Source organism: Colias croceus, chromosome 9 (genome assembly GCF_905220415.1).
Source record: "Colias croceus chromosome 9, ilColCroc2.1".
Classification (NCBI taxonomy): Eukaryota; Metazoa; Arthropoda; class Insecta; order Lepidoptera; family Pieridae; genus Colias; species Colias croceus.
In genome coordinates, this window is record NC_059545.1 from 6,774,709 (window position 1) to 6,796,767 (window position 22,059).

Sequence of the window (22,059 nt, forward strand, 5' to 3'; positions counted from 1 at the left end):
TTTATCACAGTACGTAGGTACCTACCCACTTAAAAAAAAATATAAGTTTATGAGAATGGAGATGTTGGTATCGCCCGACGCCCTTAGGTATATTATACCTAATATTATACAATGTAATACCTATAGAAGTGACAAGTGCTATAGTTTGTTAGTTTAATAACCTAGTAGTAAATTGTAAAATACGTCCTTTATGATATATTATCTACTTATGGATTTTCAATTTACGCATTTATATCATACCTACTAACTGCGCTCCGCGGTTTCACCCGCGTAGCTCCGCTCCTGTTGGTCAGCGTGATGAATGATGATATAGGTAATATAGCCTATAGCCTTCCTCAATGAATGGGCTATTACACCGAAATAATTTTTCAAATCGGGCGGTAGTTTCTGAGATTAGCGCGTTCAAACAAACAAACTCTTCAGCTTTATAATATCTATTAGTGTAGATTTTTTCATTTCTTTTTAACGACGGCTCTCTCACTAATTTCAACTCAGCTATGAAAGATGTAGGTAGGTATCTACGTTTTGAATTTTATGCAATCATTGCATAAGCATAAGAATATCTGGACCTCGTCTGTTAACTAAACTAAGTAATAGTGATAGTGCAAACATTTTGATTTTTGCACTGTATCACTTGCTTGGGCTGTTTCAATGAAAAAAAAAACGCCTTTGCCATTCCAGCCGATAACCATTTTTGCGCCAAATTGAATTAACATTCCTTCAACTATATATATATTTATGAATAAGTAATAAATAACTTTTTATCCAAGCATAGGTAAGTTCGAATACCCAGTTAAATTACCTTTACAGGATGATTTTTGAAATCGGTCCGATATGTTATCGAATTAACGAAATCCAAATCTTTCTTCTTTAAAAAATTAGAGACAGACAAGAAGTTAGATTAGGTACATGCAGAAAATAATAAATGTTTTCAAAATTCCAGCTATATAAAGCAATTCACAATTCACATAAGTAGGTAAATATTTAGTAGGTACCTACCTTCATAAAGCTGATAGGTAGGTATTGCACATACACAGTACATCAAAATACGTTAAGTATTCATTTTTCGAACATTGTTTGTTTAGTGTACACTCACAAATTAGCTGCTTTTTATTAAAACTTCCATTTGCTCAATTAGAATGGTCTAATTTTGTGCCCAATACACGCTAGAAACCGCTAATTGAGTTGTCAAGGATGTGAGTACCGCACCAATTGTGTTTGCAACATATCAATATCTCAAACTAACATCGGTAATTATTAAAATATTAATTTTGAATTTAAACTTAATAAACCTACTCATAACTTACTAGGTACTGAAAATAATAGTATCGCTCTATTTTGTAGGAACTTACCAATGTAACTCAAACTCAAACATTTATTTATTCAACTAGACTTCGTTGAGAAGCGCGGAAATTAGTGAACAGATTCTGATTAGGTAGGTACTTATAGTACTTGCAAATTGCAATGCTTTGCAGTGTTACAGCTTATGTATCAGATACATATTATATCTAGATATTATATTCTTTATTATAAGCTATAGCAATACTTTGTGCGGGTTCCTTGGTCGTCTGGTCGATATTATATTATGGTGGTAGTAAGTGAATGGTCAATGGAGGATCAAAATGTACGTAGGTATAGTATACGTACGATTGAACGACGATATAAGTACCTAATAAGCATAGAGGAAAGTATCTAATACATTTGGTAATACTATGGAGAGTTAAAAGTTAGTAGGTAGGCATACCTACGATTGGTCAACTTTAAATTTTGGGTAGGTACTAGGTACCTACCTACTGGCTACAAAACGATGACACAGAAATGGACACAGAATACATAATATGTAGTAGCTAACGATGACTCAATATTTACTTGAAGAAAAATAATCAAATTAAAAAAATCAAAGTAACCAATAATAGTTAGGAAAAATTTTACGTACCTACCTATTAACATAATATCTAAGATTTCACAAATTGTTGTAAAATAATACAGAATAAATATTATATGTACCTACTAGCGAACTAGCCGTTGAAAGCAAGGACGTTAAATATTTTTTTCAATCTTTTTTGCACTAGACTATGAATTTATTATTATGTATCAAGACATTTACAAGCTCGTTTTTTCAAAAAATAAAATCCCTAATTTTTTTGTGCATGGTCACCTCATTTAGAAAGACACAAGTTGGATGCGACTGAAGGACTTGTATCCATGGCTATGAACGTTATGAATAAATTATAAAAAAAAAGACACAAGTTGGGGACGGACACGCTCTCACTCGGACCGGTTTTTGCGCCCATAGATCACATCATAGTTAGTATTATAACGTTTTAGTGTAGCTGTGTGTAGGGAGATGAAATTAAAGATTGCTAGCAGCCAATTAAATTTATATATTCTTCTAAATTACACAAAAATATACTATTTTAATTTACTAACTACAAGACGTGGGCCGGTGGCGCGAGTTACGGGACAACCACAGGGTACATTATTATAACTGGGGACAACTGAGGCCCCCAGTTGTCCCGTTTGATCCCCCCCAGTCTGGGGGGCGACGCGACGCTATGTGAATGTGCGACGCGACCGAAAATTCTGCGTCAGCACAGCACCTTTGGTAGAAGGTTTAAATATATTTAATTATTTACTTATAACAGAAAAACATTTAAGTTTAAAAAATATATTTCTAATGAGTCTACGAACTACGAACGCTGCTAAAGTGTTGACGTAAACTTTGATATATTGTGTCAATTTGACAGTTGACACTTGACATACGTCATTACAGGTTATTCGCCTTTGGACGCTGTTTGCGTGTTGTTTATTTCCAATAGGCCTATATTCGTTAAAATATGACTTTAGCTGTGATAACGAAACTTTAAAGTCTACAAAATAGTAAAATATACCCTACATCACAATAATTAGACATTTGAATAGTAAAATCAATCAATTAAAATGAAAATCGCCGTGGAAGGTTGTGCTCATGGAGAGCTAGATAAAATATACGAATGTATTGAAACTTTACAAGAACGAGAAGGCATTAAAATAGATTTTTTGATCTGCTGCGGGGATTTTCAAGCGGTTCGTAATAATGGAGACTTACGGGCCATGGCTGTACCTGAGAAGTACCAAAATATCTGCACTTTTCATAAGTAAGTTGTTCAAAAATTATAACCAATCCTAAATTTTATTTCTACAAAAGAATTCTTTTTAGCCTATAATCAATGCAAATAATGATCATCATTTTCAGATATTATAGTGGAGAAAAAGTTGCACCTATACTTACAATTTTTATTGGAGGAAATCATGAAGCATCAAATTATTTACAAGAGCTGCCATTTGGAGGTTGGGTTGCACCAAACATTTATTATTTAGGAAGAGCTGGTGTTATTCAATTTGGAAATTTAAGGCTTGGTGGTATGTATTTATATAATTTATAATTGATAAATAAAATATGTAAGAGTTTTTAAATGGTTCCCTGCTTGCTTTCGCAAGTAATGAAGTAGGTTATTATATTTGATGATACAAATCACATCTTCTAGATCAGTTTTGCTTAGATACCGCTAAATTATAACACTTTCTATATCTTCATTGCAGGTATGTCAGGAATTTTTAAAGGGCATGATTATTTACAAGGCCTTTGGGAAAGTCCACCATACACTACAAGCTCATTGCGATCCGTATACCACATAAGAGCGCTAGATGTATTTAGACTTAGTCAATTAAAAGAGAAGATTCATGTTATGCTCTCACATGATTGGCCGAGAGGCATAACTGATTATGGAGATAAAAACTTTTTGTTAAAGAGAAAACCATTTTTCAGGTAAGTTAATAATTAGTGGAATGATATATTTATAACTAGATTTCCGCCCGCGGCTTCGTCTACTTTGTCTAAAACTTAATAAATTATATATTAAAACCTTCCTCTTAAATCACTCTATCCATTAAAAAAACCGGATCAAAATCTGTTGCGTAGTTATGAAGATTTAAGCATACAAAGGGACATAGAAACAGAGAAAGTGACTTTGTTTTATACTATGTAGTGATAATAGAAAGTAGCAGAAAGTTGTAGAATTAGAATGTAATATTAGTAGCTGAATAATGTTAATTTTTTGTATGTATTCAAGCAGTTGTGAATGTAATAACTTTAAAAATAATATTATACTTATAAAAAACTAACTTTTCAGAGAAGACATTGAGTCAAATCAGCTGGGAAGTCCACCGGCAGAAAAGCTTTTGCACACATTGCAACCTGACTACTGGTTTGCTGCACATTTGCATTGTCAATTTGCAGCATTAGTTAAGCATGAAAATGGCACTGAAACCAAGTTCCTAGCTCTTGATAAATGTCTGCCTAAGAGAAGACATTTACAAATATTGGATCTGCCCTCGGAATTTGATGGAGACAAACAATTGAAGTATGATGCAGAATGGCTGGCTGTTTTGAAGAACACAAATCATCTTTTGTCCGTTAAAAATATAGATTGTCATTTACCTGGTCCGGGAGGCAATGAAAGGTAAGCTGTATTTAATTTGAAGTGTATAAATTATTATTACAAAAGCATGGAAAAATTTAATCTAACCGGACATTTTGGACGTTTTCTTAAATTTGTATGAGATAAGATCAATTAAAGTTACTTTCCTCTTATGGGCAGATGTATTTTTTATTCAATTTAATAAAGCAAATACATTGTTAAAATTTCCAGATACGATTTTACACCGAACCAGGAAGAAAAGGATCTAGTTGAACAATTAATGGGAAATTTAATGATTAATCATGAGACATTTGTACAAACTGCACCTGTTTACAAACCTAACATGCCGAGAGTTCCGCCTAACGAAGCAATAATGAATCCACAAACTGTCACTTTGTGTGAGAAACTTGGCATTGATGATCCCCTGCAAGTAGTTTTAGCTAGATCCGGCAGAAGTATGAAACAACCTTTGATTATTCCGATACCAGACAGTATAGTGCCCAGCACACCTATAAAGTGTTCCAGATTATCACTTCCTGCTCCAATCACACCAAGTGAAAATGAAGATCTGTCAGAAACAGTGTCAGCTTTTTCGCAAAGTAACAGCTTTCTGTCTGAAAGTGGTAACGCTACAACTGACTGTGAAACACCCCCAAAATCAATGAAAAAAGTATTCAAAAGACGAAATTTGGCTATGTACACACCAGAAGAAGAAAACGGTAGCAATTCTTCTGGCTCTATGATGGATTCAGACAGTCCACGGTCCAGTAAGCTTGCGTGTAAAAGTGACCAATTATAGTATTTTCAATTGGAAGTAAAATGAATACCAAGTAGCATCATTTAGATGTTACTATAATAATTGGGTTCTATTTCATAATTTGATTGTATTATGAGTTATTAGGCACAATTGTTTGCGCTTTGCAACATTTATTGTCTTTTGACAAGATAATAAAAATAATAGAATAGCATAATTAATTTTAATGAAATCTAAGTAAAAACTAAACTTTGTTCTAATGTCCTATATTATCTTCTTCAATTAATTTTCTTCACTTCCTTATTTTAATAAAATACTCAATAAGTTATAAACTATTTTTAATAATTGAAAAGCAATAATTTTAGTAGTCCCAATTTAATATTTGATTAGAATAAAATGTGAATGAAATGAATTTTTATCTAGATATGATGTCAGTAAAAATTTTATAATATTAATTATAATATCCAGTAAGTTCTAGAATTATTCTTTCTTTTTTCTTCTATTTTATTTTTCCTCATTTTAGTAAATTACCCTATAAGTTTTAAGTTAATTAATGTATTGCTTAATAGAAAAGGAACATCACTATAACAGTCCCTTTTTTATGTTTGATGAGTAGTTAATTGTGAATAAAATAAATTATATGAATTGCTGTTAGATATATCATTTTTTTTGTGTTATATTATGTAAGTTGAAAGAATTAGGTACGTAATATATTTGGAATTTTCTAAATTTGGAAATTGTATTTTCTGGGGTTCGATTTTACGCGAGTATTATACATTTAGAAATTAAAGACTTTTTAACGGATTTTAAACGCGATTTATTCATTATATTTGGAAATTGATTGATAATTCTCACTACATAACTCATTAAATCTAATAATAGTTTTCTTTTATCAACCATTGGTAAACACAAAAAGTATCTTATATTTTTGGCAATAAAATAGTGCAATTTTATAAAAAAGTTTTATTTCATGATTTCATCTCTTTTTCCCATATTTACAGTATTTTTCAATAACAATGTAACATGTCTACAAAGTAAAATAGGCCTAATATTACGTTCTTCTTCTGTCAACCAAGGAAAATCTGGACCAAGCTGCATCCCATAAGAACATAACTAATCTCAAATTTAATAAAATACTTGAAAAATAAAACACGTCATGGGTCATAAACATAATTTATTATTTATTTATCAAATTATTCATCACAATGGGTCAGCAAATGTTGTTTTAATTGGGGCATATTTTTTGGTTCAAAATCACATTGGTTGCATTTTAGTGGTGTGGACATAAACTTTTTGTGTGCTTCTGGTGATATTTTGTCAATGTATCCATCTTCTTTTAGCTTCTTGAATACATCTGGAAAAATATGTATTTAAGGTTTTTAACATTGCAACTATAACTGGACTTGGTAGTAGTTATATATTTGTGATATTTGAATTAATACTTTCCTAGAAACGTACAATACCAAGGCGCGTTCAGAAATGCATTGTTTAGAAAATTTATTTACATACTTTACTAACACCACATACTACATTGCTCCTCTCATTTGTTGTTTTGGAAAGATTACAGGAAAGCTTTAGGGAACTACAACATTAAACAACTACAAATTCTATTTCAAATCAATAAAACAAAAGATTTAGTACCTCTGTATGGTAAAAAGAATTTGGTAGTGAAACTGTTCCAATGAATTTTTGTTTTCAGACATGATGAAATCATATCTTTGCTAATTATATGCATATGTAATCTTTGCATACTGGGCACTGCATGAAAACCACTACAAAGCATCAAGTTACTATGGTCTGTTTGGATTTCTTCAAATATCTTGCCAAATTCTTCTAATAGATCTACATGGTCCTTATTAAGTTTATAAATACTACTGATTTCATCGCGAGGGAGAACGAGATAATGTACTTTTGCTTTTGGATACTTATCTTTTATAACAACAACTTTTTTGGTTTCCTTATAAATACTCTTAGGATCTTTCATGGATTTCAACAATCCCAAGGACCAATGCTTCTTTGGTTTATCTGTTGCAGTCTCTTTTCCATTTTGAACACCCTGCTTGCTCATTTTTAATAAATTGGAAATTGAATATCTTAAAACATTAATTATTTTTATTAACTGTAAGTCCAGGTTTGATTTTGGTACTTTTAAAAACCTCTAAGTACAGAAGTTGTAAATTTTACATAGTTTGCACTGTTTTTATTAATATCTAGTACAAAAATATATTATTTATTTTATTTAATAATGTGTTTCATAAATTTGAAGCAATAACTTATTAAAATAATATTTGTTTTCAGTTTAACTTTAAATGTCACACTTGACAGTTGACAGCTGACGGATGTTGAACGGTATCCTCGACTAGTCAATTTTTTAAATTTTTATGTGTTTTGTTCGTGAATGTACACTTTACACTTGAAAAATAAAAGTGTAGGTAATGGTAAATCCATTGAGATAATATTACTAAGTATGGAGGAGACACCACGAACAAAATCTGTGCGCCATTATTTTGCTCTAAATATGTTTTAAAAATTATTATCTAGTTAGGTACTTACCGATGAAAGTTATTCCTTTGCACTTTTCCGTATTATTTGTGCAATATCACACACGAAGGCATATTTGATGCGTTTCACTTTAAAACAAATAAAAAATGAGCGTGCAGTTACGCCATATGGCGTATGTTGAGCGGAACATATGTGATGTAGGCGGTGTCTCCATATTATGTATATCTCAATGGGTAAATCGCATGTCTAAAAGCAGGTGTTCAAATAGTTTTAAACTTAATAAACCGTATCTCACTTTTTGGTTTGTAGGATTTTTGATTTGATAAGGATACTTACATAACTATAAAAACCACAGAAAAAAACTTATAAGCGCTTTTAAGTTTCCAGCTTTCTTTCTGAATACGGCCTTACAAAAAAGGGGCGAGCAGAGCGAGCGAGCAGTTAGTAAATAATAATGAAAATATGAAGTTTTGAAGTAATTTCTTCAAAAATGTTAAATCAATAATTTATAAGATTCAAGATTTAAAATTTACAAGGTCTAAAGAAAAATAAATAAAACCAACGGATGTATCGATCTTATTAACTTAATATATTTTTATAAAACAGCTATTCTACATACAAAGAGCTTATTTCTTTAAAATCACTTAAACAAATATTTTATGTGCTAAAAATCTAAATGCTTAATGATTGTCATGACTGAAAAAGCTTATGTTCAATAATGTAACTTTATTTTTTCAGTCATAAGAATATCCTATAAACTTATAAATTGTAGAATTACATATTGTATCAACGTAATAATATACCTAAATATCTAGTAGGTATATAAATTAAATTCTGTTTAAAACTTAGGCATTTTTATAGGGTAACCTATATATAAAATTTGGATTTTTTACAAACAAATACTATGCTATGATAATTAATGGTCAAATAAAATTGCATAATATTGTCCTTTAAAATAACAATACTGATAGACCTGTAAAATGGTAAACAGATATGTATTTCCTTGAGGTGGCTAGGCTTTTACGAACATAACTTGACATCACTTGACATCTAATATTTTTTAAAATTTTTATTTGATTTCAGCAAGATTTCAGTATATGTATAACAAGCCGCAGGTTATTGCACAATTGGATGATTTGAGTATAGGTAAAATGTTTATAACAGAATATACGCAGGTAATTTCTTATGCATTTTTTTCAGATAGAAACTTTTTTTTTATTGCACGGTGGGTCGTCCTGTGTAGCCGGTGTCGGGGATGGAGTGATGGGCCAGTTCCCTCAAGATTTGTTCAAACCCTTTCCCAGGCGGTGGTTGAAGACTGCTGTTTTTCATTATCGTAGAATTTAATTTGGTTGCGAGATAACACATCTGCAAAAAAAAAAAAAAAAAAATAATAATAATTCTATATTCTATATTATATACCTAGTTGGTTTTTTTACTGTACCTTCTTAGGTAAACCAAAATATATTCTAGTCATCTATTATTAATTATAGCACAGATATCTTTCGAAGTAAAACTTCTTTAGGTTTCTTCATGGTTACGTTATGGCAATACCGAATCTTGCCAATGAAGTTTCACTTCTGACACGTGCGCTCGCCGCTCGGCACACACGCTCTTTTGTTTTAAGAACATTTTTCCATCAAAATCTTACCAATAGCGCAGACATAAACAACAGAGTCCCAAGCGCGACAGCCACCATCATGGACGTAGCGCACGTGACCTCTATGGGTGTTCTATGGAAGAGCTCTCCGGGCATCACCACCGTGTACTCTAGGTTCTCTTTGAAACGGGTGAACGGAGTACTGCTGTTGTCAGCGATTAGGGACGAGCTGGTTATGTTGTGGGAGTCGATCTGTGGCAACGATCTCTTTCGACGTCCGTGTCCTGGAGATTTAAAAAATAACGTATTAGTCACGTATTAGTACTAAGTAGTATAGTATTATATTATCTGTGGTTTTAAGTTTGTTTGGCTTTCGAAATATTTCAAAAAGTAATTTTATTGAATTGCATAGGTAGATGTACAGATGTGTAATTTAAATTATATCTCCAATCTAACTAGCTGCTCCGCGCGGTTTCACCCCCGTGGCTCCACTCCTGTTAGTCGTAGCGTGATGATTTATATAGCCTATAGCCTTCCTCGATAAATAAGCTATCTAACATCGAAAGAATTTTTCAAATCGGACCAGTAGTTCCCGAGATTAGCGCGTTCAAACAAACAAACAAACAAACTCTTCAGCTTTATAATATTAGTATAGATTGTAGCAATTAATATACCTATAAATTTTTCATTAAATACATATTTTACGATCTTTATCAAACACATGTTTATTATTCTAATGCAATCCCATACTACTATACAGGATACGTTTCAGTTCTAGACACACTCAATATTTTCATAGATGAAAACAACTCTATATGTACTTGTATAATTATTGATGTCGGTAACTACCTGAAGGCTCGTACAAATCAAGACAATAATCCGGTTGGCAATCAGCAGCTTCCATGCAAGCTTTTATTTGCGAGTGTATCCACAAAGTAGAGCGTTCCTTCATAGATGCTAGAAGGAAAGCTTCGAAGTCCAGAAATACTTCATTGTGTCGCTCCCGGTAGCGGGCTGGCTGGTGCGGTATGATTGAAGCAAAGTCACGATTTCGGCACCTGATATGGAAAAATAAGTAAAGCTCATTCTTGTTTTGCAATGAGAGTTACGTGTAGTTGTATCTACCCTACTACCTCTTTAGAAAAGATAGATAATAATCGTAATCCCATAAATGTTTATTTTTGTCGTTGATACCTATGACATTCTTAGGAAAAAACTAAATTTAATAGCATGTAGAGTTAAGTAGACTTATTTTTCTGTGATGATTTTCATTGTTTGTGCCCTTTATCAACGTTGTGTAACGAAATTTAATCATTAATGCATTAATGACTAGACATTACAATGTAGTGAGAAACTTACCCGTCTTTAACTAAAAGCACAGCGCCCGAGGCGTGTGGTCGGTCGGGGTCCGGTGACACAGCGACTTCTAACAATTTAATGTGACGCCATGCTGAATCTGGATTAATTCGTGCTCGTAATTGAAGTTTCGTACCAATTGGCACTGCCTAAAATAGATTTCAATCAATTTATCATAAAGTTATAAAAAAGCACAATTTTTGTTACAATGGCATCTATTTTATTTCAAATTAATGTCATAGGTACATTTTTTTTGTAAAAAAGGAGGAATACAAAACGCGTGCCGTACTAGCGAAAGCTCCGCTTTCACTATACGTGCGTGTAAAAATTGATTAACACTTGGACAAATGCACGTACAGTATTTACCTGATCGACAGGCATGTCCACTGAGTGGTTAGAGTGCCTGGAGACAGGTGGGGCCTCTTTGTATAGCGCTACTTCATACTCCAGACGACCCGGCGTTTCTTCTACCACGCCGGAGACGCGAGCGCCGTGTGGACTGAAAGAAAATTGCTACTATGAAAAAACAATGGTTACAACACTTACAAGGATTTTTGTTTATGATTATAAGAATAATAAATAGCTAATAAATATAGTTATAGGCAAAAACAATTTTGTTTAATTTGTTTAGGACGATTAAGACATAAATTATAAACATCATATTTTTATTTATCCAATTTGCAGACATAAAATATTGCGTTACTTAATATACCTATATATATTTTAAATTTTATCAGTTGATTATAGCTATAATTATTAAAATGTGATACAAAACAACAAGTTTCTCGGTAGAAGGTATAATTCTACATAATTGAACACGTTTTACTTACAAGCTACCGGCAAATCCCGCAGCCTTATTCTCAATGATGGTAGGTTCTGGCGGCTTGCACATTATAATTAATTCCTGGTCCGATTGCATCACAACGCCCGGGAATTGAGGGAACCACACTCGCACGTGCACGAAACCCTAATACAAGCAGAAAACATAAGAAAAATTAGTTATTTAAAAATTAGGTTAATTTAAACGGGGGCAATGCATTTATCTGTGTTTAATGTGGATCAAAATGTTCATGATCTTAATCGCGTCTTTATCTTCAAAATGATCATTGATCAGTATCACACGCGTGAGTCATTTAGACTTTTTCCTATAACGTCCTTTTTTAATTTTCTTCCCCACTAACCCACATATCTGGCACTAAACGGTGAAAGTCACCGATCGTAACATTTATGTCAGCAAAACTGAAGTAAAGTGAGCTAAGTGATTATGTGGTATTACAGTCTTTAGCGCGGGACACGTGTTTTCACCTCGATTCAGGTACCGGTCCACATCGACTTAATAATACACCATCTACTACCACGTTCTGTAGGCCACTCTGCAATTCATACTGTTATTGTAACGGCATTCCATATTATGTCGATGACACAACATCACATGGGACACAATGGGAGGCTCGTGTAATAACACCCTAAACTTATTGCCTCGTTACTGGACTCAGTCTACGAAACGCTATTCGAGATTCAGCTGTGTCATGTGCGAGACTAGATGAGTATGTACGGCCATCAACACGTTTACGGCCTGTTGCCTAAAAATTAATGTATTAACTTAAACAAAAAATCCGTACGTTACCGGTACTCGGTAACTACTTAGTTAAAGCTATGGATGAAGTAGCAATGTTGATAATTAATATAAACATAGTTATTATGCAGCTGAAAGTTATGCACGTAGTAAAATTTAATTTGACCATAAAAAGGTTATAAATACACAGTTATTTTTTTAGTTTATTGTATTTTTTTATGTATGAGTAAATTATTTACTACTTCACCAGACTCGTCTATTATTTAACCCATTGAGCCCCGAGCGGCCCGATCGGTCCACGATACAATAGATTTCCTATTGTGTCTGTGATTCCGGGGCCTGAGTTAATCAATTATTATTACCAAATATCAGTGCCATCCAAATTATACCGCAAAGATCACCTATGACAGTATCATATTTCCAAATGCAATTTGAATAATACTGCATGGTTGAATTCACTGTCGTTATATAAATATGTAATAGATGATATCTTAAAATTATTGTTGAATTTTATAAAATTTCTTATTTAACGAAGACTTTAAAACTTACATTTCGTTTCAACACGCCACACTTTGTGAAGTCTGATATCCGTAATCTATACAGCAGACCGGTGGGGTCGTCTGGTTCAGGTCTAATCTGGCAGACAGGATCAGCGATGGGGTCAGTCGTTCTGTCGTCAGCGAACAGAGGCGCCCCTCGGAAACCTTCCGGCTTCCTTAACAATGCTTGCACTGAATCTCGTATCCCCGACCCTCCGTTTGAAAATGTACACTGGATATCCGTTACTGTAATAATAGCAAGGAAAATACTCGAGTATATAAACTACTAGGTACTAAGTAGTTACCTCTTTAATTTGTTTCAGTAGGTCTCATTATAGTGTATTGGCTTATTTTCGATAATAACTAGTATTGAATAAGAAGATGTATGCAACTAACAACTATTCTAATCAACATTCTAGGTATCATTCATTAAGAAATTACTACTACCTAGTGTTTTTTTTTTATAAGAAGAAATGCGCGTGATCAATTTCTGACAGAAATAAATACCCGTAAAGGGCTTGATAAACATAAATAGGTAGTGTAGGTACCTTGTACAAATATGAAATATAGATACTTTCCCTTGGGCTTTTTTTGTCTTAAAAGTATTAACAATAAGAATAGTATAAACTGCTAATTATTTGAAGGTAAATTAATAGAGTAGTAAAAGGTAATTGTTTGGCCTTACCATCATAGTCCTGCGCAAACGAACTTCCAACCTGAAAACAAAGAACATTCAAATATAGAGGAAGGAACTGTTACATAATATGAGCATTGTTCTTAATTGTGGCGTTAATTGATTAGGTAAGTAGTTTATAGTAGATAATATCTGACGTTGAACCACGCGAGATTATTTACAGGCTATTACATTACGGTTGTTAAATTTCCACCGCTTGGAAAATAAAGAGATAAAATCATTTTAGGAGCACACATGCAATATTGCCGTTCGTTTTTAATGACAGATCGGAATGAAAAAGATGATTAATTATGTGCAAGTCGGCAAATAAGTTATTTTTCCTAGAACCTGTTTTTGTCTTGAAAGTTGTTATATTTTTCGTGATCGGTTATGAACTTCATGCAATGTTTGTTCAGTTGCTAATTTATGTTTGTAAACGTTAAATAGGTAAATAATAGTAGGTTAACTTTGGATATTACGCCTTTTAACAGAAGTTTCTATCTATTGTAGTTTAGAATTCTTTTAAATTAAATGACCGCGCCAATTATAGAAAAAGAATACAATTTATTCCTTTATTTGGCCATCAACTATTGTTTTGTATCGTGCTGACTTGCAATTAAATAGTTGTATGCAAATTATTAATTCTCAGACGAATAAACGGTTATTCCTAAAACGGTGTTACTCTGCTTATTAGGCGTGAAGAGGTCAACATTAATTTACTGTCGGATTATAAACGAATTTAGAGCATTCTGGGTTTTCGGTATTAAGACTAAACAATATTGAATTAGATGAGAAGTTAATAAGATTTTTAAATAAACGTAAGTAACCATGAAATGAATGACCGCGGTATTTAGGACATCTGAAGAAGTAGTGTGCGCGAAAGTAGTAATAATTATTATGACGATCTTAAATCGCAAAATCATTAAAAACTTTTATAGTACCTATAATTATTGCTTTACTCATTGGTGTGAAATAAAATATTACTAAAAGTACAAGAACTATACCAAGTACATAAATAATCAACAGATACCTACGCTATGTTATGACTTTTTACACTCCACTATCTTTGATAATTTATTATTTGAAAGTCTACATATTTGAAACCTACCTTAATGTAAATTATGTAAAGGAAAATATGAAGATACCTTAATCCATACTAATATTATAAATGCGAAAGTAACTCTGTCTGTCTGTCTGTCTGTTACTCAATCACGCCTTAACTACTGAACCAATTTGCATGAAATTTGGTATAGAGATATTTTGATACCCGAGAAAGGACATAGGATAGGTTTTATCCCGGAAATCCTACGGGAACGGGTTTTTCTTTGAAAACGCGAGCGAAGCCGCGGGCGTAAAGCTAGTATAAAATATGTAGGTAATGAGTTGTAGACCGTTTGTAAGTACCTATACCTATTTGAACTACAAACCTATTGTTTAGAGATTTTTTTCTTATTGAGTTCAGATGTAACCCATGTCAATCAATTATAAGCACCATCAAGTATCAGCTCCATCTCAGATCTATTTAAAAAAAACCTGTTTTATTTGCTTTGAGGCCTGCGCACTATATCTCTCTAATGAGTGATTGATATCATTTTGCCGTGATCCTTAGAGGTCTTGGAATTATGTAACATTATTTCTTATTAAGCTATTGCATAGCTTATATCGCGGGCCTTGAGCGTGGGGAACGAATCGAGAAATTCCGTAACGAAAAAACCTCACGCTCCCCATTCCGACGGGCGGTGGTGTGGCTTGAAGGCATAGCATGCAATAGCTTTACCGCGGCAGTCCCCGAGTGCCACACGTCGTTTTTTTTTTATTTTATGTCGTAAATTTTCACAACAAAAATCCAAAACATTTGTGTTTCCGTCAGACACAGTCCACTTGTTTTTACGGTTGAGGGCCGGTGCGATAGCAGTATTACGGTTAAAGTGTAATCATCAATGCTTAAGCGCTGGGATAAATCGATTTGTTATGAGACCGTGTAGACGACACGTCTAATTACTGAATATTGGCAACCAAATGGCTTTTTTCTGAGCATCGTTTCTTTTTACATTGTCTTACTTATCTGATGGAGTAATACGCGTAAAGCTATTTTTAGCTACTTTTTCTTAAGCATTTTTTTTTGTATAAGTAAATAAATACCTTCTCACTGCCATCTCACATAAAAAGTTACAGATTATTATTTTCACTGTAGGTTTTAACAACATATATATAAAACAGAGAAGACCGTGGTTTACATTTCAGAAGTTCATATACCTAATGTGAGAAATCTTTCAGAAAAAAAAATCATCTCTACGTCTCTCGTCTATGATTAAAATATTTTATTGGTAGAGTTTTGTCGAAATTCTAGGTTTTTGCTTTTTCTTTCCGTATTGGTTAGGTTTTGATCTAGGATCTATTTTTGATTTTTCTTCTATTTTACCTATTTCGTTATTTGTTCCAAATGTGAGGTAGGTAATTTTATTTTAAAACTTACCGTTTTGGTGAAAATCACGAAAATGCAATAGAATCCTAAGAAAATAATTGTTTTTGAAAATCTACATATAATATGTATAAGTATAGAATTTAAATCAATTTAAATATTTTTTGTTGTAAAATCCATTAATGCAAAATGCGTTGTAATTATTTTTTTCAGTAGATTATAATAAAATGTAACGTTACACAGTAATTTTTTAATTAAATACTAATTAATATATAAAAAATATATATTATTAAGTAAGAAACTATTGAAAAGTGTGTTAATGCATTCAAAATATGCACCATAAAAAAATTACAGTAATTTTCGCTCTTATTTTATTAAATAGGTGTAAATTTAATGTTTTATGCGAACATAAATATTACTGTAAATCAAGTTAACAACATAGTGGCAAGTTTTATGTCATAATAAAGAAATTAATTTCACAGCGGCGCATAATCGGAGCGTTTAAATGACGATTATAAAGTAAATCGCCTGAGAACATTTTAAACTGTCGTGGGATTTTAGCGGCTTAACAAAAATGAGGAAGGCAGCGATAGTGGGAATTATTTTTAGAGATATCATTGTCACTATTTACACGTATATTTTAGAATTAAAAACTGTGTTATAATATTTATAAATGACTGGTAATATTTTCAGTTCAGATGTTACAATATTTTGAAACATGAATCTAGAACTTTGAACATTGTTCATTGTTGCAGATAAATTCGAACATACATTCGAATCATTACATAGTATAAAACAAAGTCGCCTTTTCTGTCCCTATGTCCCTTTGTCCTATGCTTAAATCTTTAAAACTACGCAACGGATTTTGATGCGGTTTTTTTAATAGATAGAGCGATTCAAGAATCAAGAGGAAGGTTTTAGTATATATAATTTATGACGTTTTAGACAAAGCGGGCGAAGCCGCGGGCGGTAAGCTAGTACAAAAAAAGGTAGAGCAGAATGAGCTGCTACCATTTAAAACGCAATAAGTGTACCTTACCTAATAAATATTACTTACCTGTTCTCAAAAAAAAAATAGCTCAAAAATTTATTCGTGCAATTAAACTTCTTCTAGAAGCACTTTTGAATCGTCATTACATATTTTTTTACATTTACCATATATTCGTGAAATATCTATCTATTCTAATTAAGTAGTTAAAGTTAAAATTGAATAGCATATAAAATTGTCCTAAATAGCCAAGTTACGAAAATAAAATTCTCAAGATAATTGGATTATTTATAAAGTATTTTAATTACATTTAAATCATGTAATATTGTAATAGAAATATGTAAGTGTAGGTAAGTTTACAAATAAATTTAGCCCATGCCATACTTAGTTGAAAATCGAGTCCATTTAACAAAATAATGAATGAAATACATTCGTTGTGCAAGTCATGCATACAAATAATGTGAGAGCATTCGCATATTATATTACTCTCATACAAGTAGATATAGTAAAATTTCCTATACGTATGTAAAAATACATGACATTGATTATCACATCGCAATTAGAATAATTTATATTCATAAAAACTGGGTTAGTGTGATAAGAGAAATTTGTGAAAATTGTAAATTCCAATTTTTTGTAATCTAAGATTCCAATTATATCATTCATCATAAAATCATGCGAAAATTCAAGATGCAATACCTAAATTCAGTTTATTGACTGCATGTTTTGTATATGGTTTATATTAAAATAAGTCTCATATATTTAATAGATATCTGTATGATATATCGAAAAAATGAAGACTTTTGTAAGTGGTTAGGTATTATTTGGAATATTTGCAACTTTGCTTTTCATGCAAAGAAAAAACTGAATTCTTTAATTTGGTTTCATCTCAACTCTACCATCAATATGCTTATTCTGTATTCGACGAAAAATGACGCTCTATAAAGTTTTGTTGCCGTTGAAACGGTATTTTAAAGTAGGATGAAATTTCGTAAATTGGTTAAAACTAATTATAATATTTTAACGTTAGTTTGTGTTGCACCTATAAACACACTGTACAGAAAATATAAGTGTGAACATGTAGGTAGATTATAATCCATTACAATACATCCGATAGTGTTATAAAGATTTACATTTACAAAATGCTTAATGACTTGTATCTTTTTCCAATTATGTCCTAGTCTTGGAACCTAAATAATAAGCAAAATATCAGCAGCAGCATAGAGGTAAACCTTAGTAAAACTAAGTAATAGAGATAAAACTTAATTTAAATATACATAAATTAAGTTATGAATGAAACGAGATATGAATCTCTTCGTAAACGAAAGCTTTTCTGATACGAAAATCACGATGTAACTAATATTAAGGTCAATAATTTCATTTTTTTGTACACTGACGTCGACCTAGATATGATACAAGCTCATTACTTATCCATTAAGGATGTATATGCAGTATGCAGATATAAATAGATAGAAAATGAGGCTGGCCGCTAGAATTTTATAGCCTCGATAGCGCTTCAAGCGTTTTTACGTCGACCCACTTCATTATCTGAAAGCTGTGTTTGTGCTTACAAAACTCTCCCGTAAATGATAGTTTGTATTAACGAGTTAAGATTACAGCGCTTTATAAGTCTTGTTGAACTATAAATGTGAGTGATGCAATATTTGTGTGGTAAATTATAAGATCTAAGTATAATAAATTAAAAATAATATAAATATGCGAAATTTTGTTTGATAGTTTTTCTTTCACGTCACAACGGAGCGATTTATGATATTATTTTTGGGTCTGGAAATATTAAGGTGGGAAGAAAGTGACACAAGCTACTTTTAAACGTGGCGAAACAGCTGATTTCCATAGAAATTTCCTTTAATCATGCGGGCGGAGTCGCGGGTGAAAAGCTGATAATCATTATGGATTATATAGATAGTTTGTTAAAATTGCGAATTTTCAATTTCATTACTTAGAGAAAAGACAGGCAAACAATAAACCACACATTATGTAAAAAAAACGATTGGCATCGGTTCACTGAAGCTCGGCCATTATCAAGCATCAATTGTTATGAGATGCGAATATTTCCACATAATCGGACATACGTTGCACGTCATAAATACTTCACGCCTCACTACCAACACGCGTTGAAGCCTTATTATTGTTATTGATGGGTACATGTTACAGATTCGTGGACCAAGTTTTGATTAAACTAATGAGAATTCAGAATACGTAGATTTTAGCCATAATATTAATTATTAATTATATTAGTCGTTCAAACTGCTGTGAAATTGGACATAGGTAGATAGAGATAATATTACGAATCAATTATCGTATTTTATTATGTAAGCATTTTAATAAATACCTAGGTAAATATATTGTAATTCAGACGCATTATGAGATTCAAATAGTCAAGATACAACGCTTTTTGATGTTCTTGAATTAGCAAAGTTATATTACGGAAGAAGAGAGAGAGATCAGAGATTAGATATATTTTTAATTCCACTCATTAATAACGAATATTTGTCTCCTTGACCAAAATTTTCTTCGCAAAGTGTGTAGGATACAAAAGCTCTATTTTATTTTATGTTAATATTTATTTAAAAATTGATATTCATATTTTTATAATATAAATGCGAATATATTATGTAGAATACAATTGAGTAAATTTTTATGTATAAAAGGTAAACACTTTTCATTATCAATAATTAACAAAATTACCGCCTGTTACTTCCTGGTACGCGATCTTTAATTTGTAAAAAATGGAACTTTTTCAAAAGCTCAGCTTGCACTTATATGGCTGGCTTTTTATTCGCGTAACGCAATCTACGGAGCGTGAAATCTAATATCTTTCAATCACGTGTATACAATGCTCAAGTAAGTCCATTTGTACATTTTACAGTTGCACGTTTAATTCGATCACGATACAACGAAAATTTATTAACAAAATTAAAGAGTACCGTACACTTTGTTATGGATTTGGTGCAATTGTTATTAAATTAATAAATTCATTTTAAATTACATTTGTAAGGCATTAAAATTCGTTTTCTTTTCAATTATTTTTGGAGAAAACGGTTCGTTGAGCTTTTATGTGAAGAGCCCAGCTAGGTATGGAATATATTATTCAAGCCACACTTAGTTTCATCAAAATCGGTCCAGCCGGTCAAGATTAAGACAACAATCACATAAAAATATGAATCAATATAAATTACAGAATACACTAACTACAACTTATTATAATAAATATACGCATCTGTTTATAAACAAACAATATGAATCATGCAGAAATGTGCTAATGTGTGCTTTTATGCAAAGCTTTCCACTTTGCGGTTAAACTCATCTCATGCAACGTTTCATTACACTAAGATTGATGACACCCTCGCTTGTAAGTAGGTAACGAAGCTAATGCCTAGATTAGCCTTACTTCATGAATTTGCATGCCAACGGCGACAGTAAAAGCTTCAACCTATTTGCGGTGCACTTTAAACTTTAAGGCCATGAAAATTTTTGGAACATACCAAGTAGATAAGCACGAGAGCGCAGCCTCTGGCGCTCGTCATGCTTGCGGTCTGCCACACTCGAGCGCGGAGCCAACCGTTAATGCTATCTGCCCCGATTACCTTACTGATGCTACCACAAAATGTTGACAACGTATAATAAAATAATACAATCACAAAAATACGAGAACAACACAAGAACTGCGGAAGTGCGTCGATATTTTCCCGCGCGCTGCAAGCTAGCTGTTACAGCTTTTGCTAGTGCGATGCGACAGCGAACCGGGCCGGGACTGCACGGTGGTGCGCGCGCGCTGCCGAACAGTTAGCGCTTGCCGACTGGGGAGGGTACCACCTGTACCCTACCGTTCTCACGACACGATCACTGATTCGCTTCGCAATTCGACAATCTCGTGATCTACATTATTGATTGGCGTAGGATTCGAGGGAACTAGGCTCCGTCGTAGATGACTTCGGTGCCGTGACATTCGCATGGAGAAATCTTCGATAGCGCGGCGGCTATAGGTCGGCGATGGCATGTTGGATGCGAGGCGCCGCGATCGAACGATAGATAACTAAATACGCTATTTGTCCGAGCTCACTGAGTCTATCGATTTGATCCGTAATTATAGCGACTATAGAAAGTCAATCAACTTCCCAGATGAATATAGATAAACATTTGATTCACTTACCCAAATACCATTACCTTATAGACATTCATTGTTTGTTTCGCTGAATAACTATCGATCTAAAATAACCGGTCTATGAATAAGATAAATGTATTTCATTGAGCAGCCTACGAATAGAGAATAGTAGTCAGTTTAAGACTACCTATCTACTGCTAATTTAAAAGAACCTAATGGGCAATGACCGTAAGTAGACGCAGTTTGATTGCAGATTATACCAAATCTCGAATCATACTGCAAATTTAATATTTTTAAGCTGCTATTAGGGGATCTTTTTTATTATTGGAATTTAATTTCAACAATAATAATCGGGTACCTGATTGTACCTACAGGCACAATTATTTAGTTGAACGAACTACCTTCTAAAGTAGGTATCTAAATATTAGGTTACAACTTATAGAGTGCAAGGCCTTAAAGCGCATCTTATGATGTTTTAATTAAATGGAATTTGTATGCATCTTCCCATTATCTCTAGATCGGATGGAGTTTATGAAGCAAGAGCGTCGGCACCTGCGAAGCCATCCGTGACGATGAGCGCAGTGACGCCCTTTTTTAGTTACCACATAACAAAGGTTCCACCAATTTCTTTAGCCGATGCTAATTATCATAACAATGTCCGGTCCGTATCTTTGGAATGATTTCCGTCGTTTCGCAACTAAATACCGCACGGAAAAAACTCTAAGCTTTTATTTTTCAGGTGCTACCGTTCGTCAGTAACGTTAAGTAGGTACTTTTTATTTTGGTAGCAAATAAGCAAGTGGTAATATAAAAAAAAATACAAGCTAAATATCTAAATTTAAAGTCAAGTAACGAAGGAACAAACCACAATAAAATAATTTTCTTTTCTTTTATTGTAGGTTACTACGGTAATTAGGATTAAAAGGAAAACTCATTCACGCGCGCGGGTGAAACCTCGGGGCGCAGCTAGTAACAACTAACAAACAATAAGTAAGTAAACAATTTAAACGACTGAAATCCAAAGGCTCTATCGTTAAATTGTGTATGCCGTTTGAGTAAGTTT

The 22,059-nt window shown here is 32.8% G+C and overlaps 3 protein-coding genes across 4 annotated transcripts; 1 reads left to right on the forward strand and 2 right to left on the reverse strand.

The window, feature by feature from the left end:
• Nucleotides 1–2,777: 2,777 nt before the first annotated feature.
• LOC123694527 (lariat debranching enzyme) lies at nucleotides 2,778–5,593 on the forward strand. Its single transcript, XM_045639987.1, has 5 exons — nucleotides 2,778–3,137; nucleotides 3,236–3,402; nucleotides 3,583–3,808; nucleotides 4,173–4,502; nucleotides 4,692–5,593. The coding sequence occupies exons 1-5, from the start codon at nucleotides 2,941–2,943 to the stop codon at nucleotides 5,257–5,259; spliced, it is 1,488 nt and encodes a 495-aa protein (XP_045495943.1). The 5' UTR covers nucleotides 2,778–2,940; the 3' UTR covers nucleotides 5,260–5,593.
• Nucleotides 5,594–6,375: 782 nt separating this feature from the next.
• LOC123694330 (aprataxin) lies at nucleotides 6,376–7,531 on the reverse strand. Its single transcript, XM_045639740.1, has 2 exons — nucleotides 6,856–7,531; nucleotides 6,376–6,568 (listed from the first exon to the last, which is right to left on the reverse strand). Exons 1-2 carry the CDS (start codon nucleotides 7,280–7,282, stop codon nucleotides 6,408–6,410), a joined length of 588 nt encoding a protein of 195 aa, XP_045495696.1. The 5' UTR covers nucleotides 7,283–7,531; the 3' UTR covers nucleotides 6,376–6,407.
• Nucleotides 7,532–8,284: 753 nt separating this feature from the next.
• On the reverse strand, nucleotides 8,285–20,676 carry LOC123694423. Of its 2 annotated transcripts, none has more exons than XM_045639857.1 (9): nucleotides 20,377–20,676; nucleotides 13,473–13,503; nucleotides 12,798–13,033; nucleotides 11,503–11,639; nucleotides 11,039–11,171; nucleotides 10,676–10,821; nucleotides 10,166–10,374; nucleotides 9,368–9,600; nucleotides 8,285–9,084 (listed from the first exon to the last, which is right to left on the reverse strand). In XM_045639857.1, the coding sequence occupies exons 1-9, from the start codon at nucleotides 20,416–20,418 to the stop codon at nucleotides 8,932–8,934; spliced, it is 1,320 nt and encodes a 439-aa protein (XP_045495813.1). In that variant the 5' UTR covers nucleotides 20,419–20,676; the 3' UTR covers nucleotides 8,285–8,931. The 2 variants fall into 2 exon arrangements, with proteins under 2 accessions (XP_045495813.1, XP_045495812.1); XM_045639856.1 differs by having other exon boundaries at nucleotides 11,030–11,171.
• Between the last annotated feature and the right edge of the window lie 1,383 nt (nucleotides 20,677–22,059).